The sequence below is a fragment of the Ambystoma mexicanum genome, chromosome 2p (assembly GCF_040938575.1).
Source record: "Ambystoma mexicanum isolate Mex_15411 chromosome 2p, UKY_AmexF1_1, whole genome shotgun sequence".
Classification (NCBI taxonomy): Eukaryota; Metazoa; Chordata; class Amphibia; order Caudata; family Ambystomatidae; genus Ambystoma; species Ambystoma mexicanum.
In genome coordinates this window covers 1,006,222,497-1,006,248,749 of record NC_090923.1, presented here as the reverse complement: position 1 = coordinate 1,006,248,749, position 26,253 = coordinate 1,006,222,497, and the positions used below count along the sequence as shown (strand labels likewise).

The 26,253-nt window shown below is 44.9% G+C and overlaps 1 protein-coding gene across 4 annotated transcripts in view; it reads right to left on the bottom strand.

The window, feature by feature from the left end:
* SNX32 (sorting nexin 32) overlaps positions 1 to 26,253 on the bottom strand; it is a 490,023-nt gene that overhangs the window by 410,981 nt on the left and 52,789 nt on the right. Inside the window, exon 1 of one of the 4 annotated variants that reach the window (XM_069644825.1) lies at positions 15,846 to 16,036. The exons of 2 other annotated variants lie outside the window; for them this stretch is intronic. In XM_069644825.1, the coding sequence (XP_069500926.1) occupies positions 15,846 to 15,911 (66 nt within the window). In that variant the 5' untranslated portion in view covers positions 15,912 to 16,036. Of the gene's footprint in view, positions 1 to 15,350; positions 15,795 to 15,845; positions 16,037 to 26,253 lie in introns of those variants that run through there. One more of the 4 variants, XM_069644828.1, reaches the window with a different exon arrangement.

Sequence of the window (26,253 nt, the reverse complement as noted above, 5' to 3'; positions counted from 1 at the left end):
AGAGAGAGCGACCCAGGAGCATGCGACTGACTGAATCGAGCAAAAGGAAAGGCATAAAAGCAGCATGGAGTGGAAAAGAGGAAAGAAAAGGAAACTGGTCAAGAGTACAGATTGAAGTGACAAGGTCGAAAGAAAATAAGAGAAAGTAAGAGAAAGTCTGAAAGCAGAGCGTACAAGGGACGCAAAGAAAAGGACTATAGTAAAGAGTGCGCAAGTGACTCGAAACGAGAGAGAAGGGTGCAAGCGACCTGACACAGTGGTAAAGGTAAAGAAAGTGCAAGGTTGCTTGGGAAAGCAAGGAGGAAGGTGTCAGTGGGCATGGAAAAGTAATTAAAGTACAAGTGTACAGGGGAATGAAATAAAGGTGCCAGTGGGGACGAAGAGGAGAGTGCAAGTGTGCAGGAGAAGGAACGAAAGGTGCCAGTGGGCACAAGAAAGAAAGTCAAGAAAACAGAGGGGACCAGGAAGGGGTGCAGAAAGCCCCTGAAGGAAAATGTTAAGAGCAGGAAACAAAGAGAGGGGTTAAAGCTTGAAGTGGTTGAGTTTAGGAGGAGCAAATAACCTGGCGTATTCGAAAGCCTATGATGCTAGCCCCGAGGCTACATCCTGACAAACTGAAAATGTTTTCTTTTTAACTCAAGGGGGGCCTGAGGTTGAGGAAGGGAGCCCTGATAGGCACAAGAAGTGTATTTGTGTTTGAACTTGAAAGAGGCCTGAGCTTGGGGTAGGGAACCCTGAGAGGCCTAAGAGCTGAACTTGTGTTTGAACTTGAAAGAGGCCTGAGCTTGGGGAAGGGAACCCTGAGAGGCCCAAGAAGCAACTTTGTGTTTGAACTTGGAAGAGGCCTAAGCTTGGGGAAGGGAACCAGAAGAGGCCTATCAAAGTTGATTGTTTTGTGTTTATGAAGAAACTGAAGCTTGGGAAAGGGAACACCAAGGCATTAAAGACAATGGGCCTAATTATGACACTGCCGGTCCGATAACAACGTGGTTACCGGACAGTCAGAGTACAAGTTTGCGGGCCGGATTCCTTCCTGCCCGTCAGGTCTGACCTGGCGGGTGGAACGGCACCCGCAGACTTTAACGGTAGCACCGGCACCATTCTGAATGGTGCCGGTGCTACCATCCTCAATGGGAATGGGGAGTTACATTTTCCGACGCCTGGCTTCAGGGACTGCCGGTGCTGTACTGCCCCAGTGATTCCCGAAAGCCAGGCGCCGAAAAAAAAAAATAGAACTCTGGCGGCAGCCTGCCATTTTTACCAGCACGGCTTCCGCCGGAGTTGTAATGAGGCCCATTGACATTGTTTGAACTATGGAGAGGGTCCTATGTACAGTTCCTTTTTTATTGAACTCATCCTTTTGGAAGCTGAACAACCTACATTTGGTGAGATGACCACCTGAAACTAATTAGACACATACAGATTTTTATTTTGGACTTCTAGAGTTTGGCGGCCCTTAGAAACATCAGTAAAGGGAAACATCCCTTTAGTGTTAGGGTCAGGTAGGCATTACACCAACCCCGAAAATATGAGAAATAAAGGTTTTGAAAACGTATCTTTGAGTCTGTGTCTCTCTTGATAGCATGCCTGTCTCACACTGTTGTTATACCTTGATCCATAGGCGTGTCCTGGTGGCTGTATCTATCTCTCACACTCATTTAAGAGACTCTAGGGTGTATTTATATGGACCCCTCTAAACAGCCCTCTTGAGCTTAATAGGACATGGTACATCAACTTTGTTTAGGTGGTCGCTTGCCTTTTCAAGCTTTCACCAACTGGCTCAAAGAACTGCATTCAACTAGTTCCAACAACTCTACTCTCTTCCAATTCTCATTACTTGTGCAGAGGAAAAAGGATCTGTGGGTGCTTGCTAGTTAATACAAAAAATATATCTTTATTTACTCTAAAAACTATTTAACCACAAATTCATTACAAAAATTGCACACAATGATTTCTTTTTTATCCATACAAATGTTTTCCTTAACAACTTTTTTTATATAAAACAGAACAAGCCGTATTGCTTGATATAAAAAGATGTTAGTGTGTATAGTCTGTACAATGCCAGTCACTATTTACCTCTCGAAATTAATTCATCAGATCTTATATTCCGTTCTTCGTCAAACTTCATCGAACACAGGACAGTCCTTATTTTACAGTGCTTTCCGTGATATTACTCAGTCATCCCAATTTTCAAATACCTCACACATCCCGACATGTTTCATTCCTCAATCATTCTACTACACATTCTATCTAGGAAATTCATCAGGGGTGTACAGAACCCATACTTATCCTCCATATTATTTTCTGCTTCAATGTTTTCTTTTGCAAAGCAGTAAGGGTAGGTGGTTCTATTCCTCTCGCCCCTCTTATTTTCTAAGCCAGTCACAGTGTCTCCCGTGGTTCTTTAAGTAACTAAAACCAGTTGGTGCTGGTCTTCCTAATTGCAAAGCTATTAGTTCCTCATTAGGCACTCAAAACTATCCTGGGCCTGTTGATCACTTTCCGGTCTGTTGTTACATGCAGCCATCTTGCTGCTGTTTAGTTCGATCCCTCCCATCTCTTATTGTACCGTTTTGTTGCTAGGATGGAAACCCAGTTTAGTTTTCATTTACCAGGCTTTTACACAACCGTTCTTCGGTCTAAGAACTAAATGTGGCAACCTGTTTATTGCTTTGATCTCACGCAGTCTGGACGTCTGTCTAGACTCCGTACAGGCATATTTCCTCCACTACAGGTTCTCCTCTTGGGGACAGCTCATTACACCGGCACTCTCCTGATACATCTGCGGGTTCCATTTCTCGCCACAAATATAACTATATTTATGTTTTCATATAAATATATAAATGTATACGTTGATCAATCTACATTTGTTCTTCTCTATCTATGCATCTTTATATATGCCTCTATTGATTGGTCTGTGTACATCCATCTCAAAGTGTACCTCTCTATCAGCAACTTTATCTATCCATCACTCTCTATGCATCTGTCTATATCTGTATGCATTTGTTCTGGTGATCTATCAAAATGTGTCGTCATCTCTGTAGCTCTGTAGACCATTCTCCAAATAAAACAAGTAGCCCACACCCTCTATGTGTCTGTCTTTTTCTATGTATGCCAGTAGTATTCTGTTTTCCAACCATATATAATGTATGTCATGCTCTAATATCTATGCCATTGGTGTGTCCAAGAAGCTCTGTCTAGTTGAACAGCCTTTTGAACACCTGGTCAGTCATGGGAGTATGGGAGAAGTGATGAGAGGATTTATAAAATGAGTTAGCACATTTGTATCCAACAAAGAAGGCGAATAGGGAGTGGCTAGGTAGCTGGCAGCACGCATAGTTATAAGGTGAGGGAATAGGTGCAGTGACTAATTCTGAAGGTGGTGGGAGAGTCACATGTGTGAAATGATGTAAAGGATGGACAGAATGTTGCATATGTGTAATCAAGTAGTGTTTATTGAGAAGTGTGAAGATGGGTTGGCTGTGCCTGGGCGTGATACGGTTATGCTTTGTTGTGATGGTGTGCTTCAATTTACATTGAAAAAAGACTGGCGCATGGTTGTAAAAGCTCTTGCGACAGTAATGCCATTATATGAAGATTGATTCACAGTAAATAGTGTAATACACAAAAAGTAAAAATAAAAAAATCTGATACTCCCAAGACCCAGAGCACAAACACACGAGCTTGCATCGAGCCTCCCTAACACACAGGCTCCTATACTATGTATCCTTCAAGCCTATCACCGCGACTACAAAGCCCATGGATGGGACCCTGTGTCACCCCACCAAACAGCCAGAGCATAAACAGAGTAAAGGGCACCTATTGGTGCCTGGGTGTAAGAACTTAAGGGTTTTCATGTTCGTTGATGGTTCGCTCCATAGAGAGGATGCAAGTACGGAAACACATGAACACACCTGTCACCTGGGTGTAGATGTTGGGGGTATATTACCAACAGTTACCATCAGGGGACTATCCATTGTTGCAAGATTGGGGGGGGGGGGGGGGCATGCCACAAAAAAAGTTGTGCTACTTTTCTCCCAAAATGCATCTTGGACAATTAAAGGAATGGTTCGCCCAAAAAATTGTATTGGCCAAAGAGATGGGCAATAATAAAAAAAATATATACTGGCACTTTTTTTTTTAAGACCCTATGTAAAATTTTGAGAAAATGAAGCTGAAAGGGAAGCACATGGGGGCATCCATTTTGTGAAATGGATGCCCGTCTGTGCTTGCTTTTGCTTTTGCGGCACTAATGAAGGAAAAGTCAGCCAGCTGTAGTAAACAAAAGCTACCACTGGGTGGCTTTTCCTTCATTGGTGCCGGGACTCGCAGGACGGAGACCGGAGACTACAGGCAGAAAAGCTGCAGCTGCATCTTGGTAAGTGCTATTTAAAAAAAAAAAAGCACTAGCTGCGTTTTCTTTTCTAAGTTTTCCGGGCTGGAGGAGGATAAAACCGCTTCTTTAAAAACGTTGTGTTTATGTTTGCGGTAGCTTTTCAAGCTACCGCAAACATAAATACAACGTTATTGTGTTTGAAAACGCTGCGGTTTTTCTTTCTAAGTTTATCAGGCTCCTCCGAGTTGGAGGAGCCTGAGAAACTTAGAAAGAAAAACAGAAGCGTTATTGAAACACAACCACGTTGGGTTTCTGCCTGCCGTGGCTATCACTTTGGGTCTCCGGTGCTCCCCCAGGGGTGAGCCCGAGCCCCAAATGGGAAAGCAACTGCAGGCAGAAACACAACGCGGTTGTTTTCAGAAATGCTGCAGTGTTTCTGCCTACAGCAGCTTTCCCATTTGGGGCTCGGGTTCCCCGTGGGGAGCCCGAGCCCCAAATGGGAAGGCAGCTGCAGGCAGAAACACAACGCGGTTGTTTTCAGAAATGCTGCAGTGTTTCTGCCTACAGCAGCTTTCCCATTTGGGGCTCGGGTTCCCCGTGGGGAGCCTGAGAAACTTAGAAAGAAAAACCAATGAAGGAAAAGCCACCCAGTGGTAGCTTTTGTTTACTGCAGCTGGTTGGCTTTTCCTTCATTAGTGCTGCAAAAGCAAGCACAGGAGGGCATCCATTTCACAAAAATGATGCCCCCGTGTGCTTCCTTTTGTAAATTTTGAGCTTCATTTGCTCAAAATTTTACATAGTGACTTAAAAATAAGTGTCAGTATATTTATTTCGTTATTGCCCATCTTTTTGGCCAATAAAATGTTTTGGGCGAACCATTCCTTTAATGCTAAACGTACACACAATTGTTCCTGCACCGCTTATGGTGACTTCAATCAGTACCCTCTCCCTGCAACATTCGAACAGGGGTAGGACATTGAGTGGTATGCTCATGCTGTGGATCTGGCTCTGGCCCTTATTGGGCCTGCAGTGCAATCGACGTCCAGGAGTGTGACACATATCGTGCTCCTACTGTGCTACCCATTGTGCATGTGGGGTGCAGAGTAGGAGCATACGGCCACATTGCTTTGCGTGTCCTGCTCCAGACCGCTGTTCTACAGGCAGCCAGGACAAACAGGAACACATGGCAACACTGCTGTCCCGGAGAGGATGCCCAAAAGAGAAGCCATCAGGTCAAAACAAGAAAGTGCTGAACTGGCAGCCACAAACTGCACTCTAGCCAAGCAAAAATGCACACAATGATTGGTTTAAAACAAAGCATGGTACGCGTCACCACCTAGCCAGTCCGGAACCTTAGGCAAAGACTGTGCAGCTCCAACCGCTAGGGAGCGATGGGCTCCCTTCTGGGAATCCATGATAAACCTTATCATACATGCCCAGAACAAAACAACTCATGCCACAGAAAGCAGGCAGGCAGCAGGTGCCTGAGGGGCCCGTATGGCCACGGGCACTGGTCAGCCGCACAGACTGCCCATGCCTCGGGTGGCCCTGAGTAAACAGCACTGTGTGGTGTCCATGTCCCGCACCTCTCCAGGCTGCAGCTGCTGCAGTGGGCCTGAGCGGGGTGGGATAGCGCACCTGGAGGCCATGAAAATGGCAGCTGTGCGCAGTATAAATCACAACATAGGCACCTGTTTCCGGTGTGTCCATCCTCAAACGGCAACGTAATTGTCTTTTGAGAGGGACACCAAGAAGCCCCCATGAGAACCCCGCTCATGACACCACTGGTTACTATTGTTTCAAACTCACACAAAACCATGGATACAATTGTCATTGTTACTATAGGACACTGAATTGGGTTTTCAAGACAAGTTATAATCTATTTGCTTTGTAAAATTAGCTGACCCCATGAACACTCCCATATCCCCATGTAGTCTTGCACTTTAAAATAATTAAACAAGGTTAGATTAAGAATGTGTTTATTTATAGTAAATAACAAAGAAAAGTTTTGCTTCTTTTGAAGAGTACAATCATTTTCTTTTTTCCACTTGACAGATTGCAATTGAAGTTGAAAGACAATATTGTTCATTGTTGTGGTGTTTATTCCCGAAAAGGAAACCTTCCTTTGGCAATGTGACTACTCAATACAGGGTCTCTGGGTTATTTGTTCCTGAATCCCTTGTACTAAAATTGGGGTAGTAACCACATACAAATTTTAAGATTCACTATAATAAAATATATGTACGAATGTTACGTTTCTATTCATAAGTGCTTTCGAGCGAGACAGTCATTCACATTTACATTGCTAACATGGAAAATCAACAAATAATATAAGCAACATTTTACATCATATATATGCAATTGTGCTGCATTGATATTCAATTTGACGCAGAGTGTACATCATAAATGTCAATTTTAATTAACATGTTGATTTATTGTGTAACATATTTTTCCAATTGGTTACTATATATTTTTGCCATGTCCAAGTTATGTCATTTTGATGTGCATGTGCCAATGATACAATCTTCCTGTGGGTAAATTCTTTAACCAGAACTGGAAAATAACCATCAGTAATGCCCATATTCTGGTACAATCGTAAGGCCTGGTTTGCCCATTTGCGCTGCCAGTAATATGGAGCAACATGCGAGCATTTATGTTATGTATGCGTGTGGATGGCAAAGTCTTGCATTTCGACATGAAAGGAGACCTTTTTCTCACAAACGGAACGCCATGTGTTTCGATACCAAATCGAAGATGGAACACAAGTGCATTCGATTTTACCACACAGAACTTTGATTTCACAATTCAAGTACAGATTGATGAAGGCAATCAGAAAGCTTTGATGGAATGTGACAGTCAAACTAAACATCAGAACTATGCCTTGTAGTAAACAACGTTTTCTTGCAATCATTATATTCTGAAAGGTTTTCAATGATTCCTCAGATTTAATCGTCTATTTTAAACTTGAATTAAAAAAATATAATGACTTGGTAAAATCCTGACTATTAGTATTTTCTTAAAAGTTGAAGTTGTTTTCTTCTTTTTGTGAAACGAAAGTAAAGTTTTATGCTGGGTGTGTTGATCTTCCTGGATTTGCATTAGGTAGCGTGATGACATAGGTGATGACAGGGTACGTTTGGCTACGATGTCCATGAACATCATGAGAAGAGGTTTGACATGTCGCTGTGAACTTGAGGGGCAGGTAATCTGATTTACTGCCGCAAGGGCATTTGAACTTAGGGTGATGAATCAACGGATAGGATTAGCACAAGATGGCGGCATCCGACCTGTGAGTTTCACATGTGTAAATGTGAGAAAACCAAAAGGTAAGATGCAGTGGAAAAACAAATCAGATTGATCGATATGCTCAAAAATACATGCCCGATCCATTGGGACAATAACATTCCTGAGAGAACTCCACCTTCAAGTCTCGAAAGTACATTTTCAAAACTCACGGGCCATTTTTTTGCCTTGTGCTGAATTGCATTCTGGTATTTGTACTCTTCCATTCAGGATGGGTGGGGGATGATGCCACAGTTGTAGACTTTTTACCTACCATATTTCTGAAAGGATGTATGTATTTGTGGGTGTACCTTACTATGGTTTGTGTACTTTTCAAGTCATTTTTATAAGACAGAATATTGTTGAAAGACAAACGTGGGAGTGAGGAGTGGAGAGGATGAGAGTCATGAATATTTTCCCAGGAAGTGGCTTAGGTAGGTTGCAGTCCTAGAGACAGGATAGGTTATTTTCCCTGGTTCTGGTCCTGTGCAGATTTTCAGGACACAAATTGAGGATACTTTTTTCTGAGGGCAGATGCAACCCCCTTGAGTGTTTTTGGGGCCAGCATTAAACAACAGTTTGCTTACTCAAGTGTTCAGCTATCAGGAGTCACACCGGGTTGATAGTGCAGATGCTTACCAACAAGACCACATAAAAGTGTCATCAAAGCACATGTCTCGTATTCGGATTTTGTTATCCAGGAAATATTTCAGATAGTATTTCATTTTAGATAGTTGGGTTTAAAATGTGGCCACCTTTCACACTCTGCCAGAATAGTTATTCGAAAATCTCTCCTCTCTGCTTATTTTTCTGGTGTTGATAAATATTTTTGAAAGGCCCATTAACATTTGTCTTGTGTACTTTATTCAAAAGGGAAAGATCAATTGAACCCAATTGGTATATTTCACTTATATATGTTCACTTGTGCATATAATCATAGGTGTTACTTTTTGATTTTTGCTATGCGGTAGAAATGTCCACACCCAGTGAAGCGAGAGAGCTCTACCAATTCCCAGATCGAAACAACATATTTTCCAGCATATTTTGCAAGAATAAGAAAAAAGCCATATAATTTACAGTAAGGTATAAACATATACCATCCCAGCAACAGTTGCCTAACCTCCGGGTCACCTGCTTCACTGCCAAACAGCTTTGTCCTGCCCACCCTCTCAAATCAAGGTTTAGGTGGTCAATTGATGAGGCAGCAGCACTTGCTAATTTTGCTAGGTACATGCTAACATGTCACCAACCCTGAACACTGCAGCAGAGGAGACAGAACCCCTGCCACAACCAGTGATTTAGATAAGCATGACACTCAATCTGAATTTATTTTTTGTTTTCGTATTTGTTCGACCCATGTAAATACTTGCCAAAATGACAGTCCTGACCCCGCTGTTCAAGACGAACGGGTGCAAATGCGTCCTCTGTTCCATGTACAAAGCACCTCTGCATATCTTATTGTGCCCCCCACACTTTTTTTAGCACTTGAACCCCGGTCTTTTTGTTAACATTTGAAGACCTACACAATTGCTTAGGCTCAATGCCTCAAGACCTTCCAAGTGAATAGGCTTGATCGTACTATAAGGTGATCCTGCAGTAGGCACAACCTGCCTTGCCTCTCCCAAGCCCAATTCCTGCCCCACACATTACATCCTTGGAACCTGCTTGGAGTTTATTTCTTTTTACAGTCAAAATATTCTCGATAATATCATTGATGTCAGTATTTATGCAAATAAAGGCGGCGCACGCATGTTTTGCCGACCAGGGCTACGAAAATCCAAGGTCCGCCCTGTGCCATAGAAATATGCTAAGTGGTCAGTAGCAAAGACACCATGGCATTGCCGCCAGTAGGGAGGGTAGGTGATGGAAAAAAGGCAGAGGAAGTGACAGCATGGCAAGGGTCCAATAGAAGAGAGAGCATCATGGGAGGTTTTCATTAGGAGAGCTAGCCTGTCGATGGAAGCGAGGCAGTGATAGTATGGCCAGGGTAAGGTGCCGTACATAGACCGGGCAAGGAATCAATGGCAGAGATCGCAGGGCACATAAACAGAGCGCCAGGGTAGCCGGATGACACCTTCGTTTTAAGCAAAAACCGGACTTGAAGCCACGCCTTCATTTCCGAAGCCCCACCCGTTGACACACCACTTTCATAGATTCAAAAACTGTAGTACAACAGCATGGGGGAAAGAAAGAAATCATCCTGCAAGATATGTTTTTAACTGACCTATATTCGTTTATATTTATAACAATGGGCATTATTAAAATAAAAAAGAATCATGTAAGGCTGAAATGACATTTCAAAACATTATTTACCATAGATTCATTTCACCTTGGAATGAAGAAAAGCTAAGCTGGTTTTGACAATAATTGATTCAATTATGTCAAACCCGACCAGTCTACAGTTGCGATGTAATGTCTGTTATTTTCAGCGCACACTTAACACTGTTCCTAGGTTTATACATTCTGGCATTGCCTTATCTCTGTGTAAAAAAGGCTGGGTATCATAAAACACTCACTTACACACCCATGCAAAAAAAAAATGACTTTCTTGAAAAAATCTCTCAATTGTAACATTTAATCATCACCAAGACTTATAGTTCACACTGGATGTGCCACAGATAAGGCCTAGAATGATATACTGATTTGCCCAATATCACACACCTTAGTTAAGTGATGAAGCTATGATTTGAGAACAGTCCACCACATAGGGACTTGAGCTCATATTGTACATGTGAGATATGAACATTCCTCTCAATGAGCTGACAACACTGTGCATTGCACAAGTTCGATTCCCGGAAAGGGGGTCCAAGCATTATATCTTTATTCCCCTGTCCCCACTGAGACAGGTGTATGCACCAGAAATTGGTAGGTCTCCCTCTCTTCCCAGAGAAAGTCTAAAAAAACCTGGAGTCTCCGGGCCAATCCTGGATGTTAGGCAGGTCTGTATGAAGCTGTTCAGATGTTATCAAGATGTGTATTAACCCACTTGTCTATCTTGTCAAATCAAAGGATGACAATGATCACTTAATTTCTAAAAAATGTTATTCGTTTATTCCTTGAAGCTTTATTTTAAGTAAATCCTTAACATAGCTCAGTGGGTTAAGAACCTGCAGCAGAGATCTAGCTGCAGGTTTCACACAAATCACAGCAGCTGGCACTTTAAGACACTAAGCCAGCAGTTCAAAAGAAATTCATAGGGAGAAAAGGTGAGAGTGGTTCTTCAACCATTTTAGAAAGCGCACAGAATGGTCTGTTGGCATTTTAAAGAAAAATTGCCAATATTTCCCAACCAAATTAATGTTATAGGAGCAAGAAAGTTTAAAGCAGATTTGGGCACATCTAACATTAAGCAGACTATTCCCAATACCTACCAACCTTTTAGAGGCATAGGCTAGTCATAAACGCCTGTCAGATAATATTTTCCACTAGAATCGTATCCATTTTGTGAGATGAGATAAGAGGCTGAGTAGGGTACACTGACTTACGGTTGACTTTCCCCTCTTCCTCCCAGCCCTTCGCAGAAACTGGCCTGTTATTCAATTCAATAAACCTCTTTATTCGGAAATAAACATTCTATCAAAGAATAAAACCATATAAAACCCAGGTCATACATTATCAACAACAAAATATAAGAAATGAACATACATTATCATGTCGTTCAGCATAAAATAATTAAAATGATACACTGAGAAATGTGCAACAGCTGACTTCTCAATGAAAGTGCACTTTCAATATAAGAATAAACACATTGTGCAAAGGACAAGTCAGAAATTGCTAAAAACAACTGACATGCTATCAAACTATGTCTCACTCCCCGTGCTCTCAATATTAGGAAAAGGAATTTCTTCCTTAGAGCAGCATAGGGCAAAACAAAAAAAAAAAACATAAAATGCTGGAGATTGTTTACATTACACCAGATGCAACTACATTTGCAATCAATAATAGATTCAACCGCCGAGGAGCAGACATTAGCTCCCTGAAATTATAGATATGTTCTAAAATGGAGAAGAATTGCCCATTTCCCCGGATTTGAGAACCATTGAATATAGCCTGGCCTAACAGCAACAGGGACAATCTTATGATAAAACAAGACACTTCATGTTTTAAGCTCGCTTTCCTTCCTGACATTATGTTTACCAGAAAGAAAACTATCCACCAGTGACCTTCTTATCCCATTGCTAACAATGAACTAAAGAGGTTTATGAGACCAAGATTATGCAAAGAAGATCTACTGTATTTTAATCAAGGGGGAAACATGTTTGAAAACATAACATCTTCTACCAGGCGTCTTGTTAACGATAAGTGAAGATTTCCCCAAAATCACAACCAATAAAGCAATGGCTGAAACGATATGAGGTCCTCAATTTACATGAAATCACACTCTTCGTGCAGGAGATATCCCGGGAAACCCTGAGACACCCCATGATTTTTCGCAAGAACTAATTGTCATTAACTTGATTCATCTTTGTGGAATAACAACCCCAAATGGCTGCACCAGAGGTCAACAAAGGTACAGATTTAGCCTGGTAGATCTGAACCGTGTGATCTAGTGGCTGCCCACCAGGTTTCATGCCGTATCGCACAATTGAGCCAATTATCTGGGAAGCCTTAATCATTTGTTGTTCAATGTGCATAAACCACCTCATGTCACAATAGATTGTTACGCAGTAGGAACTAACCCAGTCCAATTTCTTGTCTTCAATTGATATTGCATCCCCTAAAGGTTTACTGCCACCGATACACATTACCTTCAATTTATCTGTATTGTCAAATCTTTTTGTCCTGTGTATTCATTGAACCCGTTAACCAGTGTTTGAAGGGTGTGCTTTGTCCTTGCCATCAGTAATGCATCGTCTGCATACAATAGTACACATACTTTTTGCAGAGCCATCTTGGGTAGGTCACTCATCAAGTTAGACAGCGCCTACAGTAGTGGGTTTATAAAAAGATTTAAAAATATGGGGGCTAAAACATACTATTTTCTCCCACCTTGGGATACTTAAAATGCCTGAGTTGTTTTAACTCAAGTCCCCGTACTCACTCTTGCTGATAGATGTTAGTGCAGTGCAAGAAGAACTTGTAAGATCGCCTCCGGCATTCCCAATGCACATAAAACGTTCCAAAGCTTGTCACGGTTAATACGGTCAAATGCTGTTGAAAGGTCTGTGAACCCCAAGTATGACGTACCTTTATAGACATGGAATTACTTTCCCAGGACTAAAGTTAGGCTCATGATTTGATCCGAAGTAGCTATACCTCCTCGAAAACCATACTGGTACTCCGTCAAAATGTGGTTATCTGTTACCCAGTCCATGGTTTTACTGTGCAGTGGTCGGCCAAACAACTTTGCTGAAGTGTTGATCAAAGAAATTGGCTGGTAACAAGCTGGATTGTATTTATTTCCTTTCTTAAATACTGGTATTACAATTGCCTCCTTCCAGGAGTTCGGTATGAGTCTTTGATGCAGAACCATATTAAATACTATGGTGGCTATAGGCAGCAAGACTGCCCTTTCATACTTAAAAAATTCAATTGGGATAAAATCTGATCACACAGATTTGCCATTTGCCACCCCAGCTAATGCGTGTGCTACTTCACTCAAAGAAAATGCCATAGTGGCATCACTGCAATTCCCCAAATCATACTCCAGAGAATGTGCTTGGTCAGTTACCAGATCACAATTCCTTTGCTCAGGACATGTTACATTGTACAATCGAGAAATAATGTTGTATCAACTTGGCCTTGCCTACCAAATCCATTTGCTCGTTAATGGGTGCATTGCAAGTGCTCAATCCTTCTGCAATCCTAATCCACTATACTTTCTGGTCACCTGTGGTCACTGCCCTTTCTAGTTTCAACCATGCCTGCTCTACTAATTATAATTTCCTAACTTGTAGGGTCTTCTTGTAATAGGCTGAAGCCATAACTATTTCCTCCTGCTCTCTACGTTGCTTTCTCAGTGTAGTCGGGAGCATTTGCTTGGCCATGTTACAATCCTTGTTAAACCACAATGCTCTCTTTGATGTATTTATATTCCTAAATTGGAATCTCCTAAAGACCCTAGTAATTATTGATAGTATATTCCCCCAAACCCAAGATTGTAGCTTCATCAGTACTGCTAGCATGCAGCCATATCTCTACATCATCCAAAGAGGCATATAGAGCCTCTGGAACCTGTTGCTCCGGGTTGGGATTTTTTCTCCAAAAGATTGTTTTGCAAATAGCACCTCCACCCTCATTCTCATTCCCTACTGGGGAGGCATGTTATTACTGTTATCTCCCAATTGTATCTTTGTTATTGCACTTGTTAAGCATATCAATCAGAACTATTATAGACATCTTGCTCCCTGACATAATAATGTCCTACCCTGTCTACGCCTCCGCCTACTTCCTCTATATGCTGGTTGTGAAGCAGATAAGTAAGTTGCCTCATGCCATGTCGGTCAGGTGTGAGTGGTGCATCCTGCGCTCAGTGTTTCTCTGCACTTTGGTATTCGTAGATTTGCTTCTCATTCATCATTGGAGGGCTATAAGTAACCGAATGCAGAAAAGGAGGCAGGCCTGAGTGCCCTATTCACAGGTGGCATTGCAACAATTCGAGGTGTGTGAAGTCTGCAGGGGTTTGGTTGGATTATTAATAAAGGTTGCTTGCATATTTCAATATTGAAAACAGGTGTGCAGCATATAATGTTGCTTTCTTTGCCGTAATATCCTTCCTACATGTGAATATACAGGCAGTTGGATAGGTGTCCCACATGAAGATCCAAGAAGCAGACTGTGGCACAATTCTGTGGAAACCAGTCGGCACATATTGACACAATGTCCCTGGCTGAAGGCTCAATATGAAAGGGCATATGCCTCTTTTGTCACTGAGATTAGAAACATTGAGGAAAATCATTGGCCATAACTGGAGCAGGTTTTTATGTATGGAAAGAGGCTGTAAAACTTAAAAACGAGGCAACCTCCCGTTGTTGAGAGTTGCAGACTAATTGATTGGGCTGGAAGGGTTTTATGTAGGATATTAACTGAAATGTTTTAATCTTAATGATGAATTGTGAATGAAATTTGAACACATCGTCTTTGTCTCTAAGGATATGAAATGTGGGAAGTTGATATTTTAAGTTTGCTATTGCTGATAAGGATTGTAAATTATTTTGTATTTTAATATGTCTGGTTAAGGTTTTATTTTTGTAGCCAAATGGACAATAAATAATTTTAAAGAAGATATAGTTTTGCAAAAATATAAATAAAATGCATAGTTTTAATAAAAATTATTAAAATGAAGTACTTTTTTGCACTTTCAAACAAGCAGGCATGCGTGTAAATTCCTGCAAATATACAATTGAAATATTCTCTCACAAATAAACCCAATAGCTGCGGAGACCTGTTGTCTGGACTTGCCTTGAAAATGCAAAAGGGCTATCAAGACGAACAGCCTTAACATTAGCACTTTGGAAGCATAGTTGGTAATTTGTACATGATAGGGTCACTGAAGGCAGGTGCACCGAGGACACGGGTGCTCCAGGGCCCGGGCACCAACCAGCCCCCAGCCTGGAAAGGGCAATTTCATGAAAGTCCCTATACTTATAATGAGACTTTTTTGTTTTTTTGCCCCCTGTATCACCTATCAGTCCCCTATCAGGCCCTGCCGGGAAAACCAAAAGTCTATGCCGAATGACTGAACACCATTTACCCATTTTCCATTTATTGCTGACAACTGGGCAGCACTTACCCGACAAAAGAGCTGTAGATCTCGGGAGGATAACTCGGGTCAACACGTTCGCCTTGGAAGCAAGACGACGCAGAGCAACACAGGTCCGATCCCCGGGTCCGCGCTTAGAAACCCCTGGGTATTAAGTGCGTTATAAATAACAACTACAATCTGAATTTATTGCATGCAGCCAACCTAACAGAGCCCGAAAAATACGGTCAGTCTGGACGAAATCCGGCCAGTTGGCAACTCTCTGGCATGCTAGGGTGGTAAAGGTTAGAAGCCCGGCCAGTCAGCCAGTGGGGGGTGGGTACAGATGCTGCTGGCAGCTCAAAACCAGGGATGCTGAGGGCGCTGAACTGCAGCATCAACGTGCAGATGTTCCGAGAGTCCATGCAACCTTCGTCATTGAAATGTGCATCGTCGCCGTGAGGCGGGCTGCAGAGCCTTTACTACCCCCTCCCCCTGCGGGAGTGAGTGTGCGAATGATACAATTGTCATGCAAATAAGATGTACCTTGCTTTCTTCCTCAGAGAAAGCTTCCTGGTAGTTCTCCATCTGCGCCAACGTGCCCGATGACATTTTGGTACCCCCGCGTGCCGTATCTGTTCCCTGAGCCCCTCTCTCTGCACTAGGACCCGCTCTCCACCCCCCTTCTCTGCCAGCTGATGCCAACCTTTCCCGTCCGCCTGTTTAAGGTCACCTGAGCGAGGGCCAGACCTCCCGCCCACCCTCCTTCCTGTCTCATTGGCCCACAGTTGCCTCCAGCCTCCACGAAGTGGCTGTAGCACTTGTCAGTCTTTTCATCAAGGCCAGCCCCTTAAGGTAGACTATAGCCGAAAAGCAAACATCGGTGCCGCGGGCGTCTGAGAAACAACCAATCGCCTTGTCAGTGGGAGGAAATGCAAACGTCGGGTACCAGGCATTTCTAGAACAAGATAACTCGGCAGCAGCATGTTCGTTTTTTTGTAGCCATCCGCAGATTCCTTTCAGAAGGCTAAAGCGTTGGATCGGAGGCTGCATCTTCTAATCTAAATGACGGGGGTCTCATTAGTAGGCTCCTGATAATATGTGACTGTTGGCAGTGCCTCGAAGCACTACGCAAAACACACTATATATATGCGGGGAGGGGAGGGGGTAGCTCACTAGAATGTCGGGACAACCTGCAGATCACAATCCTGTTGGCATGTCACCGGAATAATATCGCACTGCGCTAAAAATCAGGCCAGTGGAATTAAAGTACGCCAACACCGCAGCAGACGAGATATTGAAACCACGCTCTCGTTCTTGTCTGCGTTATTGTAACTCTTGAGAGGAGTGACACTGCTGCCCGCCGCGCCCAACCCAACCCAAGGGCAGGCGGAACTATGCGTCCATTCAGCAGCTCCCAGAAGGACTTCTGTCAACCCACGCCTGCAGAATGACATCAGACAATGTAACATTTAACCCGGCCTGCCCACGGGGTCGCATGTTTTACCAGGCCAGTCACATTTCTTCACAAAAGCCTTACATTTCATTTAATCACCCCCCACCCCAAACTAGACTGCAGTCGATTCCATGTATTTAAAAGGCATTCAATGAGCGAGCATATAAGTCGTTACAGTTCATGCCCGCACTCTCAAACGTTTTTCTTTGCGAGAGCAGGATTCGGAATAATGATATGCAAGTTTGTATACTCTAAAAAAAATCAACATCAATTTTTTGGATTTTTTTCATGGCTGCCCCATGTCGCACATGAGCTCGAACCATGCACCACTTGGCTACATACTATCTACGTTATTATTATAGTTGTTGTCGTCTCATGGTTATGTGGAGGTAGGGCGAGGGGGGCAGAGTTATGTTACGAAGGAATAAAGAAGACGTGAAAAGATTTGATCCGGCTCCTCGCATTTTATGCTGTGCCACGCACACCCCTCTGGCCTAATCCCACGCCCTGACACTGGCGATGAGGCGGACGGCCTTCGGCTCCTGCTGAAGAAGCGGAAGGAGGCAACAGAGCGGCGGGGCTGCCTGCGTGTGGCGCAGGAGCGCCGGGCAGAACTACGTGGCCTCTCCCCACGTGGGTGGAGAGGTGTTCCGGGCCGCGGCAGTAGAAAGCTTCAGATTTCTCTTCCCGGGCCGCAGCGGCTGGATGAAGGAAAGCACGGCAGAACGCGGCGAAGCAGCCAGTGCCCCCAGCATCGCGGGGAGAAACCAGATCCACATGAGGTGAGCGGGGGAAGGGCCCATGACCTGGGAAGTGCTCCAGGGAGGGAGGCTTCAAAGACACCGTACATTCAACAGATGGTGCTCGAGCCTACTAGAGGCGGCCATCCCTGTCCCTAAGAGGCAGAGGGTCAACCAGGAAGGACACCACCATGACGCGGATGGTGCTCATGCCTAGGAAGACAGCCATCTTCCAGGGTGGGGGCACAAGAAGTGGCACATACCACGCCCATCTCTGGGACTAGAACATCCAGGAGCAGACCAGGGCGATGTTGAATCAAGATAATGAACAAGGTGCGCAGGCACAGGGTCAAGGACAACCGGGGCAGGGCCCCCAAGTGGTGGATCTGGTTCCATATACACCGCTCCCGGACACGCTAGCGGCGCAGATGCCAGGGGCATTCGACGTCACGGACACGAGCAACATGGGTCCCAGATGGACCAAGTGAATTCGAGATTTTGAATTATATATGGTGGCCACAGGGCCTATACAGGATGCTCGTCAGAAATGTCTTCTGAAGTTGGCAGTGGGCTCTGCTACACCTGATATCATTGACGAGTTGCCCCCTGACTCTATTGACTCCCTCCAGGACCTCAAAGACATGTTAGCTGCATATTTCACTCCCCACACCAGTGTTGATTACGAGAGGCATCTCTTCCACAGCACCAAGCAATGCAAAGGTGAAACCATGGATGCCTATGTTATGCGGCTCCGCATGAAAATGAAACACTGCGACTTCGCCAACTATTCAAACACAGAGGCACTCAAGATCCCAGATCATAGCAGGATACAAGTCTCAGACATTCCGAAGGAAGCTGCTACAGAAACAATGCACTCTGGATGAAATTCTCGCACTGGCCAGAGCCTGAAAGGGCCATAGACTCCCAGGTAGAGAGCTTCAACAACCAGACTCCAGGGGAGAGCATCCACAGGTTACAGCAGGAGGGAAGGTCGGAGGAACTCTTCTGCTACAAGTGCAGGTTTGAATACCCACATGAAGGAACCTGCCCAGCTATCAGTCAGCGCTGTGCCATGTGTGGCGAAGAAGGTCACTTCAAAGCAGTCTGCAGACTATTCTGGGACAAAGGTAGGGAGCGGACCAGGGAGATGCCGTCCCGACTCAAAACAAAAGTCAACCCCTCCTCTGGGAACCACCCCAGCCCGTCTCCCCAAGGACCAGCAAACCAAACACTCTCAGACTCAAGGAAAAGGGATTCGGGGGAAGACAGGCAAAGAAGGGAAAGGAGGGACAGAAGGAGATACATGATGCGTGCGAGGTCCGAGCGAAGATCTAGGTGCCACTTGTGCTATCTAGTAGAACAGTCACCATCCGACTCCGACCCCAGCTCGTCGGGAAGCGATCAAAAGAAGAAGGCCTACGTCTATGCCTTGGGCAACCACACCGCTACAGCACACAGCCCTACCCAGATCAGTAAACTAAATGAGCAGCCCACAGAATTCCTCATCAACACCAGGGCCACGGGCAATGTTGTCAGCGAAACCGTCTTCAAGGAACTGCCTACACCACCAAAGTTGCACCCTGCAACGGTAGACATATATGCCTATGGGGCCAAGACACCCCTCAAGTGCTTGGGACAATTTGAGGGTACCTGCCGATACAAAGGATATGAGAAAAACATCCCTATTCACATCCTAGCAACTGAAACAGATAGTGGGTGTGTTCTGAGTTCCAAGGCAGCAGCAGATATAGGACTTATTCACATTTTATACAACATCATGGTCCACAAATACATTGATCCAGTTGACATGATCAACAACCTCTATCCACGCATATTCAGAGGCATTGGAAAACTGAAGAATCGACCCATAAAGCTGTACATAGATGACTCCATCCGTCTGGTAGCCCAACACTATCGAGGGATCCCGGTCAACATCCAAAAGAAGGTGGAGGATGAGCTACTAAGTTATTCAAGCAAGACATCATCGAGCCAGCCACCGGCCCCACCACCTGGGTGTCCCCTATAGTGCCGGTGTCCAAGAAAGTGTCAGAAGCCATTCGACTGTGCGTGGACATGAGGCGCCCCAACCAAGCCATACAGAGAGAAAGGCACCTGGCCCCACGCATCTCAGACATGATTCATTTTCTAAATGGGGCCAAAGTGTTCTCCAAGTTAAACCTACAGAAAAGATATCACCAACTCGTACTGAGCCCAGAAAGCAGGAACATCACCACCATCGTCATGCATCTAGGCCTCTTTTGCTATAAAAGGCTAAGCTTCGATGTGTCCTCAGCAGCGGCAGGCCGGGGTACACAATGCCATCAAGCAGATACCGCACTTCCTCAATTACAGCGATGACATCCTGTTCTTCGGGGCTGATGATAATAAGCATGATGATGCCCAAATGAAAGTGTGCAAAGCAATGGAGGTGGCGAATCTCACACTCAATCGGGACAAGTGTGAGTTCCGGAAGAGCATGCTGAGATTTTTTTGACACATATTTTCGGAAGCAGGCATGGCACCAGATCCCGACAAGGTCACCGCACTGAACAATACCGCACCCCCAGCCAATGGTCTTTCCTAGGGCTCGCCAGCTACTGTACATGCTACATGCTACATCAAGGACTTTGCGACAGTAAGCGAGCCACTAAGACTCCTAACTAGACAAGATGCCACCTTCTGCTGGACAGACGAGTGCCAGAAGGCTTTCGAGATGATCCGTGAAAGGGTCGCCAAGGCCGAGAACATGTCGTACTATGATTCCAGTCAAACTGAACTGACAGTTGATGCCAGTCCTGTGGGACTGGGAGCCATTCTGGCTCAAGTGGACCCTAAAGACCCATCAAGAACGTATGTTGTTGCTTATGCCAGCCGGAGCCTCTCCGCCACTGAACAAGCATATTCCCAGACGGAGAAGGAAGGTCTCGCCGTGGTATGGGCATGCAAACACTTTCACCTGTTCCTATATGGCAAGCCATTTAGAGTCATCGCAGATCATGAGGCATTGCTGTTCTTGTATGGAAACCCCCAGGTGAAGATGCCCCCTTGGATAGCCCGATGGGGGCTACGGCTGCAAGACTATGCATTCGAAATTGTGCATCGGCCAGGAAAAGGAGAGAATCCAGCAGACTTCTTGTTCAGAAGGCCTCAGGAGGGGTGCACAACAGGACCCTCGGTAGCAGACAGATACCTCTGATACCTTATACTCCAAATCACCCCAGATGGGAAAGACATTGGGACAGTAGCTCGATAAACAGAAAATGATCTGGCTTGTCAAATCATCTGTGAGGGCCTTGGATTGGGCATGTGTAGGAGAGCCAGAAAGAGAGGGCGAGCAGCAGGGGACCAGGTGCAGCGAGAGGTAGAACGACTGGTGCAGGTGAAAGACGAACTAGCCCTATCCGACAAGCACCTTCTTCTAAAAGACTGCAAGCTGATGATCCCGCCATCCCTACGAGCCAAAGTCATTGAGATTGCCCATGAGAACCACTGAGGGATGGTGTCGACCAAGCGGATGCTGCGCCAGAAGGTCTGGTTTCCCAGCATGGACTCCCTGGTGGAGGAAGCCTTGAAATCTTGCCCCACGTGCAGCTTCATCATGCCCCACCGCCATCCAGAACCCTTGAAGATGTCGGAACTCCCACAAGGAATATGGGAGGCTGTAGCCGCCGACTTCTTCGGGCCCATGAAAGGAGGGAGGTATGTGCTGTCGGTGATGGATGAGTACTCCCGATATCCGGAAATAAGACCCATATCCTCAACTGCCGCTCATCATGTCATACTAGCACTCGACCACATATTCTCCGCCTATGGCATTCCGAGAGTGCTCAAGACAGACAATGGGCCCCCATTCAATGGGCATCAGTTCGCACAGTTTGCGAATTACCTCGGCTTCCATCACCAGAAAATAACCCCCCTATGGCCACAGGCGAACGGCATGATAGAACAGTTCATGGCCAACCTAAAGAGGGCCCTCCAAATCGCCAAGCTCATGGGACAGCCCTTTGATCAAGTACTCAATCAGCTAATGAAAGACTACCGGGACACTCCTCACAGTACCACGAGGGAAACCCCTGCCGAGGTAATGTTCGGAAGAGACATTCAAACACGGATCCCGCAGGCCCGTCCGGGTGGTCAACTCGAAGACTGTGACAGAGACATGAGAGACCACGATGAAACCGCCAAGGAGCGCATGAAGGAGTATGCAGACCAATGTCGTGGGGCAAGAGCACCCCAGATTGAAGTGGGTGACATTGTCGCCGTGAAGCAACCTCAGACCCACAAACACACTTTGATCTTCCAGGATGAGCCGCTGTTGGTCACGCAGAAGAAGGGATCCATGATCACGGCGCAGGTTATGGGAGGACCTGTTACTCGGAACTCATCACACTTCAAGGGAGTTCCCTCGCAGGGATGACGCCGATTGAGCGGGCACGTGGCCATCCCCATTGACTATGCCTCCGATGACCCGTATCAGGGAGACCAAGGAGAGACAGAGGAGTCGGACCTGGAAGGTGTGGGTAGTGGAAGCCCTCTAGAACTTGCAAGCGCACGTCCTCAACGGGCCCGGAACAAGCCGCGCCGGTGGATTGAGGAGATGGGTTAGCAACCCACATCAGCTATTCACCTGTTGTGAAGGACCTGGTTATTGTTTAAAAAGGGGGGAGATGTCATGTTGGTGGGGGCAGAGTTAAGGTACGAAGGAATAAAGAATACGTGAAAAGATTTGCTCCGGCTCCTCGCATTTTGTGCTGCGCCATGCGCGCCTCTCTGGCCTAACCCCACGCCCTGACAGTTGTATCTTTGCTTGCTGACACTGAAAAGGTGAGTGAGGAGAAACTGCCTTTCGCAGCGATCAATCTGGGTCTTCGGGTCGTTATTGTGCGCCCATCAACTCTTTAGCAGTGTGCCAATGCCCCTGTGTGCCTCGGTAGCGATTTTGCCAGTTTTCCGACGTAAATTACGATTTTATTGAGGCCAGGTGAGGATAATACAGTCGCTTAGTATTGTATTCATATATAACAGCAGTGGTCGAACTGGGTGGGAGCGGTGCTCCTCGACCTTTGTTTTTTTTTTAGGTTTTACTGTTCCTATACTTTTATTGTTAAAAAGAAACCGTCCCGGAATGGTTTAGTTTTAAAATAAAAGTGTAGGAAGAAGTTTAAACTTACACTTCAATGGAGTGCACTGAACATTCCCTTAAACAGCAGGTGTGTTTGTTTGGGGGTTTAGATCTGCGCGTTGGAGGGGGCAAGGCAATGGGGTTTGTGGGGAGTGAGGGCAGGCCAGCAGGGAACAAAGTTCCACTACTACTTTGTGTACACTTCGACCACTACAGCACGGTATTCACTTTTGTATCGAAAACAACTTTGAGGGCCACAAGTCCCATAATCCTTAACTCCGCCATCTATTGGCTGCGTGAGACCCCCACCTCCTCTGTTCACCGCATACCAGCTCATTTTCACTGAGGGAAGCGGGATATGGACAAGTAAAATTGAGACGTAATGATTTCATGCTTCCATTTTCCTCTCTGCCCCATTATACAGCAGTGACAGGGAGGCGGAGGGGCTCATAGTGAAGACAAGATCGCTGACCTCAGTGCATTTCATTTTACGCCTGTAAGACATTTGTATGCAGGCGTAAAACGAATGGATTTTCTCATGGAATCCATCTTGTCTTTGCACCTGCTCAAAGGAGGCGAATCCAATACGAATCCATCAGTAAATGCTACCTGCAAAGGGTAATCTGCAGGCAGTAGTTCTTTCTTCGCAAGACAGAGAGGAAAGCTAAAGCGTAAACAGCAATACACGCACCCCAGTTTATTCTTTTGTGTTCCACTCTTCCTCATCAACTTTTAAAATTGCATGCAGGTGACCCAAATTAACGTATGTGTCAACTGTGGTGGTCCCCTGCATGCAATTTGCATTTCATGCAAAATGACCTCTATAGTCTCTAATGTTACATCGCCGTAGCCTCTTTTCTTCACTGTCGCAGAATCAGTAGAACAACATTCCCATAACCAAACACCTTAACTTGGTGTACATCAAATATCCACCATATTTCATTACGCATGTCATCCACCACTCGAGGCTGATATTACAATGCAGAAAGCCTAACAGTGTTTTCCCATCAAATTACCATAAGCAGTGGGATAAGCCTCACACCCATGCCTCAATACAATCACACCTTTACATCATATAACTAGTAAAATCACTGTTTTATGACAGGCACATGGGCTTTTGAAAGGAATGGCAGCCCAAAACCCACAAAATAACAAAAAATCCAAACAACTAAAATAATCACTGTACCTCTTTGCAAGTGTTCTTTTGCATACAAAAGGGGTCTGAGACGGGTCTGTAGAACCAAACTGACACAGAGCTTATCTTATCTCAAGACGTTACACTTTTTATAGCGGAAAGACCGCAAATTAACATTACTACGCATGATAATGAGTACCACTTAATCCCACCACCATCATTGGCTACCACCTATAGAACATTCTAATCCCCCATATAGTCCCTTGACCGATTGGTCACACCTACACTACCCCCATTCCCATAGGCACGTGGTCCCCTACATCGTCACTGCCAAACCCAATATATGTTTTGTGGGTTCTTATCAATAAGCTTGTACATTGGGACTGTCACATGATGTTCACCCTTCGATTCCAGACACGATCAAGGAACCATGACGATGCCAACCCTGCTTTTGATTAGACAATAGGCTTCCTCATTAACCCGGACGACGTGGTGCACACGGGCTGCCCCCCGACCTTGAACTAAATGTATTGGCATCACCTCTGCTCCTCCTGTCGCCAGTCACAAGATGTTCCTGACATGGCTCCCCTTTTATCTCCTCCTTACCCCAGGTGCTCAGGGATCACGTGACCAGAGCACCGCTCTTAAATTTGAATTTGTGAGGATTTGTTTGCTTAACCTGTCTGTCTAGGTGCAATTTGCATGAGGTGGCTGTCCCGGGGTGAGGGCAGTAGTGTTCTAAATCTTTGTCTGGCTCATTGATACTGCCGAGCCTCGTGCCCTATTCCCATAAATGTATCCTTCAAAGGACCCATTCCTTCCTGCTCGATTACCAACTAACATTCCATTCCCATCATATTCAGGCCTCACAACTGGATACAATTAGTGCTTATCTGTGCAGCATGGGTGCCTCTGACCTCGGCTTCCCTCCTGGGAGCGAGAAAGCAGATTTGTTTTCAGAGCTGACCTAACAGAGGTGCACCTCCACACCATCGCCTGTGCTTTCATCTGTTCGTTGTGGGTTAGGCCTAACATCGAAAGTGGCATTACTTCTATTTAATTGGCACACTCAGCTCGCTATTACACTTCTACCTTGCTGACTCCATCCTGCGCTTATTTCCATCCTTCCTGCACATCACACTACCCTACGTCACTACAATACATCAACTAAACACCAGGCCTATAATGCTGCTCTGTCTATAACCTCTGCAACTGCACCATTAATACATATCTTGCTCTTTCTGTGTTGCTATATGTGGGTATCTAATATGTGTCAGACCCAACGAATACAATGTATATGCTGTCCGCGGCACTGTGCTTCCATAATGTTGTTCCCTAATAGGTTTTCCTCAACCTGGACCTCTTGGCCTGGCTGGGACGTTGTACATGCATCGTTTCTGTCTCCCTCATTTGCCTCCCCACTGTTGTTTTTCGTGCAACTAAGTAAGCCTTCTTGTAACAGCGCCACAATGCCCCTGGGTTGCTTGTGCGCTATATTAATGTAAAAAACAAACAAATAAATAAATAATTAACACTTTGTATGATGTTATTTCAGGAGGCTGCAGCCTGTGGCTGTCCACAGATTTTGGACTACAACTCCCATGATCCCTTAGCATAGATTAGGTTGGCTAGCTTCGGTAGGTGTTGTATTTCAAACATCTCTAGAGCCAAAGGTTGCATATACCCCTCTGCCAGTTTAAAGCAGGGCAGTGGTCTGCAACCTTTGGATCGCAAGGTGTGTTGGTCTATTTCTCCCATCAGCCTAAGCCACCATAGGCAATGGTGATGAATCATGGGAGTTGTGGTCCAAAACATTTGTCGAAACACAGGCTTCAGATCCCTTTGCTATGATCTGCATTATGAAGTGGTGATGCACCACCAATTGATCAGGAACTTACGTTAGATGATCAGCAGAAGCTTTTATCTTTCTTTTGTACTAGAAAGTGATTGATGCAGAATCCTAGCATATAAGGAAAATCCCTTACTTTTACCCTTTTAGCTTAAAGTTGTAAACCTCCTGGAATATTAAGCTTGTTTCGTGTCTTGAAAACCAAAATTGTCTGAGACACGAGTTTAGTTTCAGTGACTGAATGAAGTCTATCTGAAAATACATAACAGCATGTGTGTCCTTTCTGAGCTAATGGACGGATTAGTGTTACCCAGGAAACATACTGTCCTCTGGCTCCAATACGCTCAATGCTTTCAGATAATTAGTTTAGCGTCCAACCTAGTGTCCTCAGCTAAGTCCAGGATTTTTACTAGCTCCCCACTGTATCCAATAACTCACCCTGACAGATATACCAGACCCTTTCCACTTCTTTATCTTGTTATTTGATAATTGTATAGTACCTACTGCCATTGTAAATGCTTCTAAGCACTCTGGGGTGAATAGCCCTTCAGCAGACTATAGTCTGAGCAAACATGAAAACAAAACACCATTACATTGCATGCAAATAGTAATTAGAATATATCCGACTTTTCAGTTATTAGAAAAGATGGCA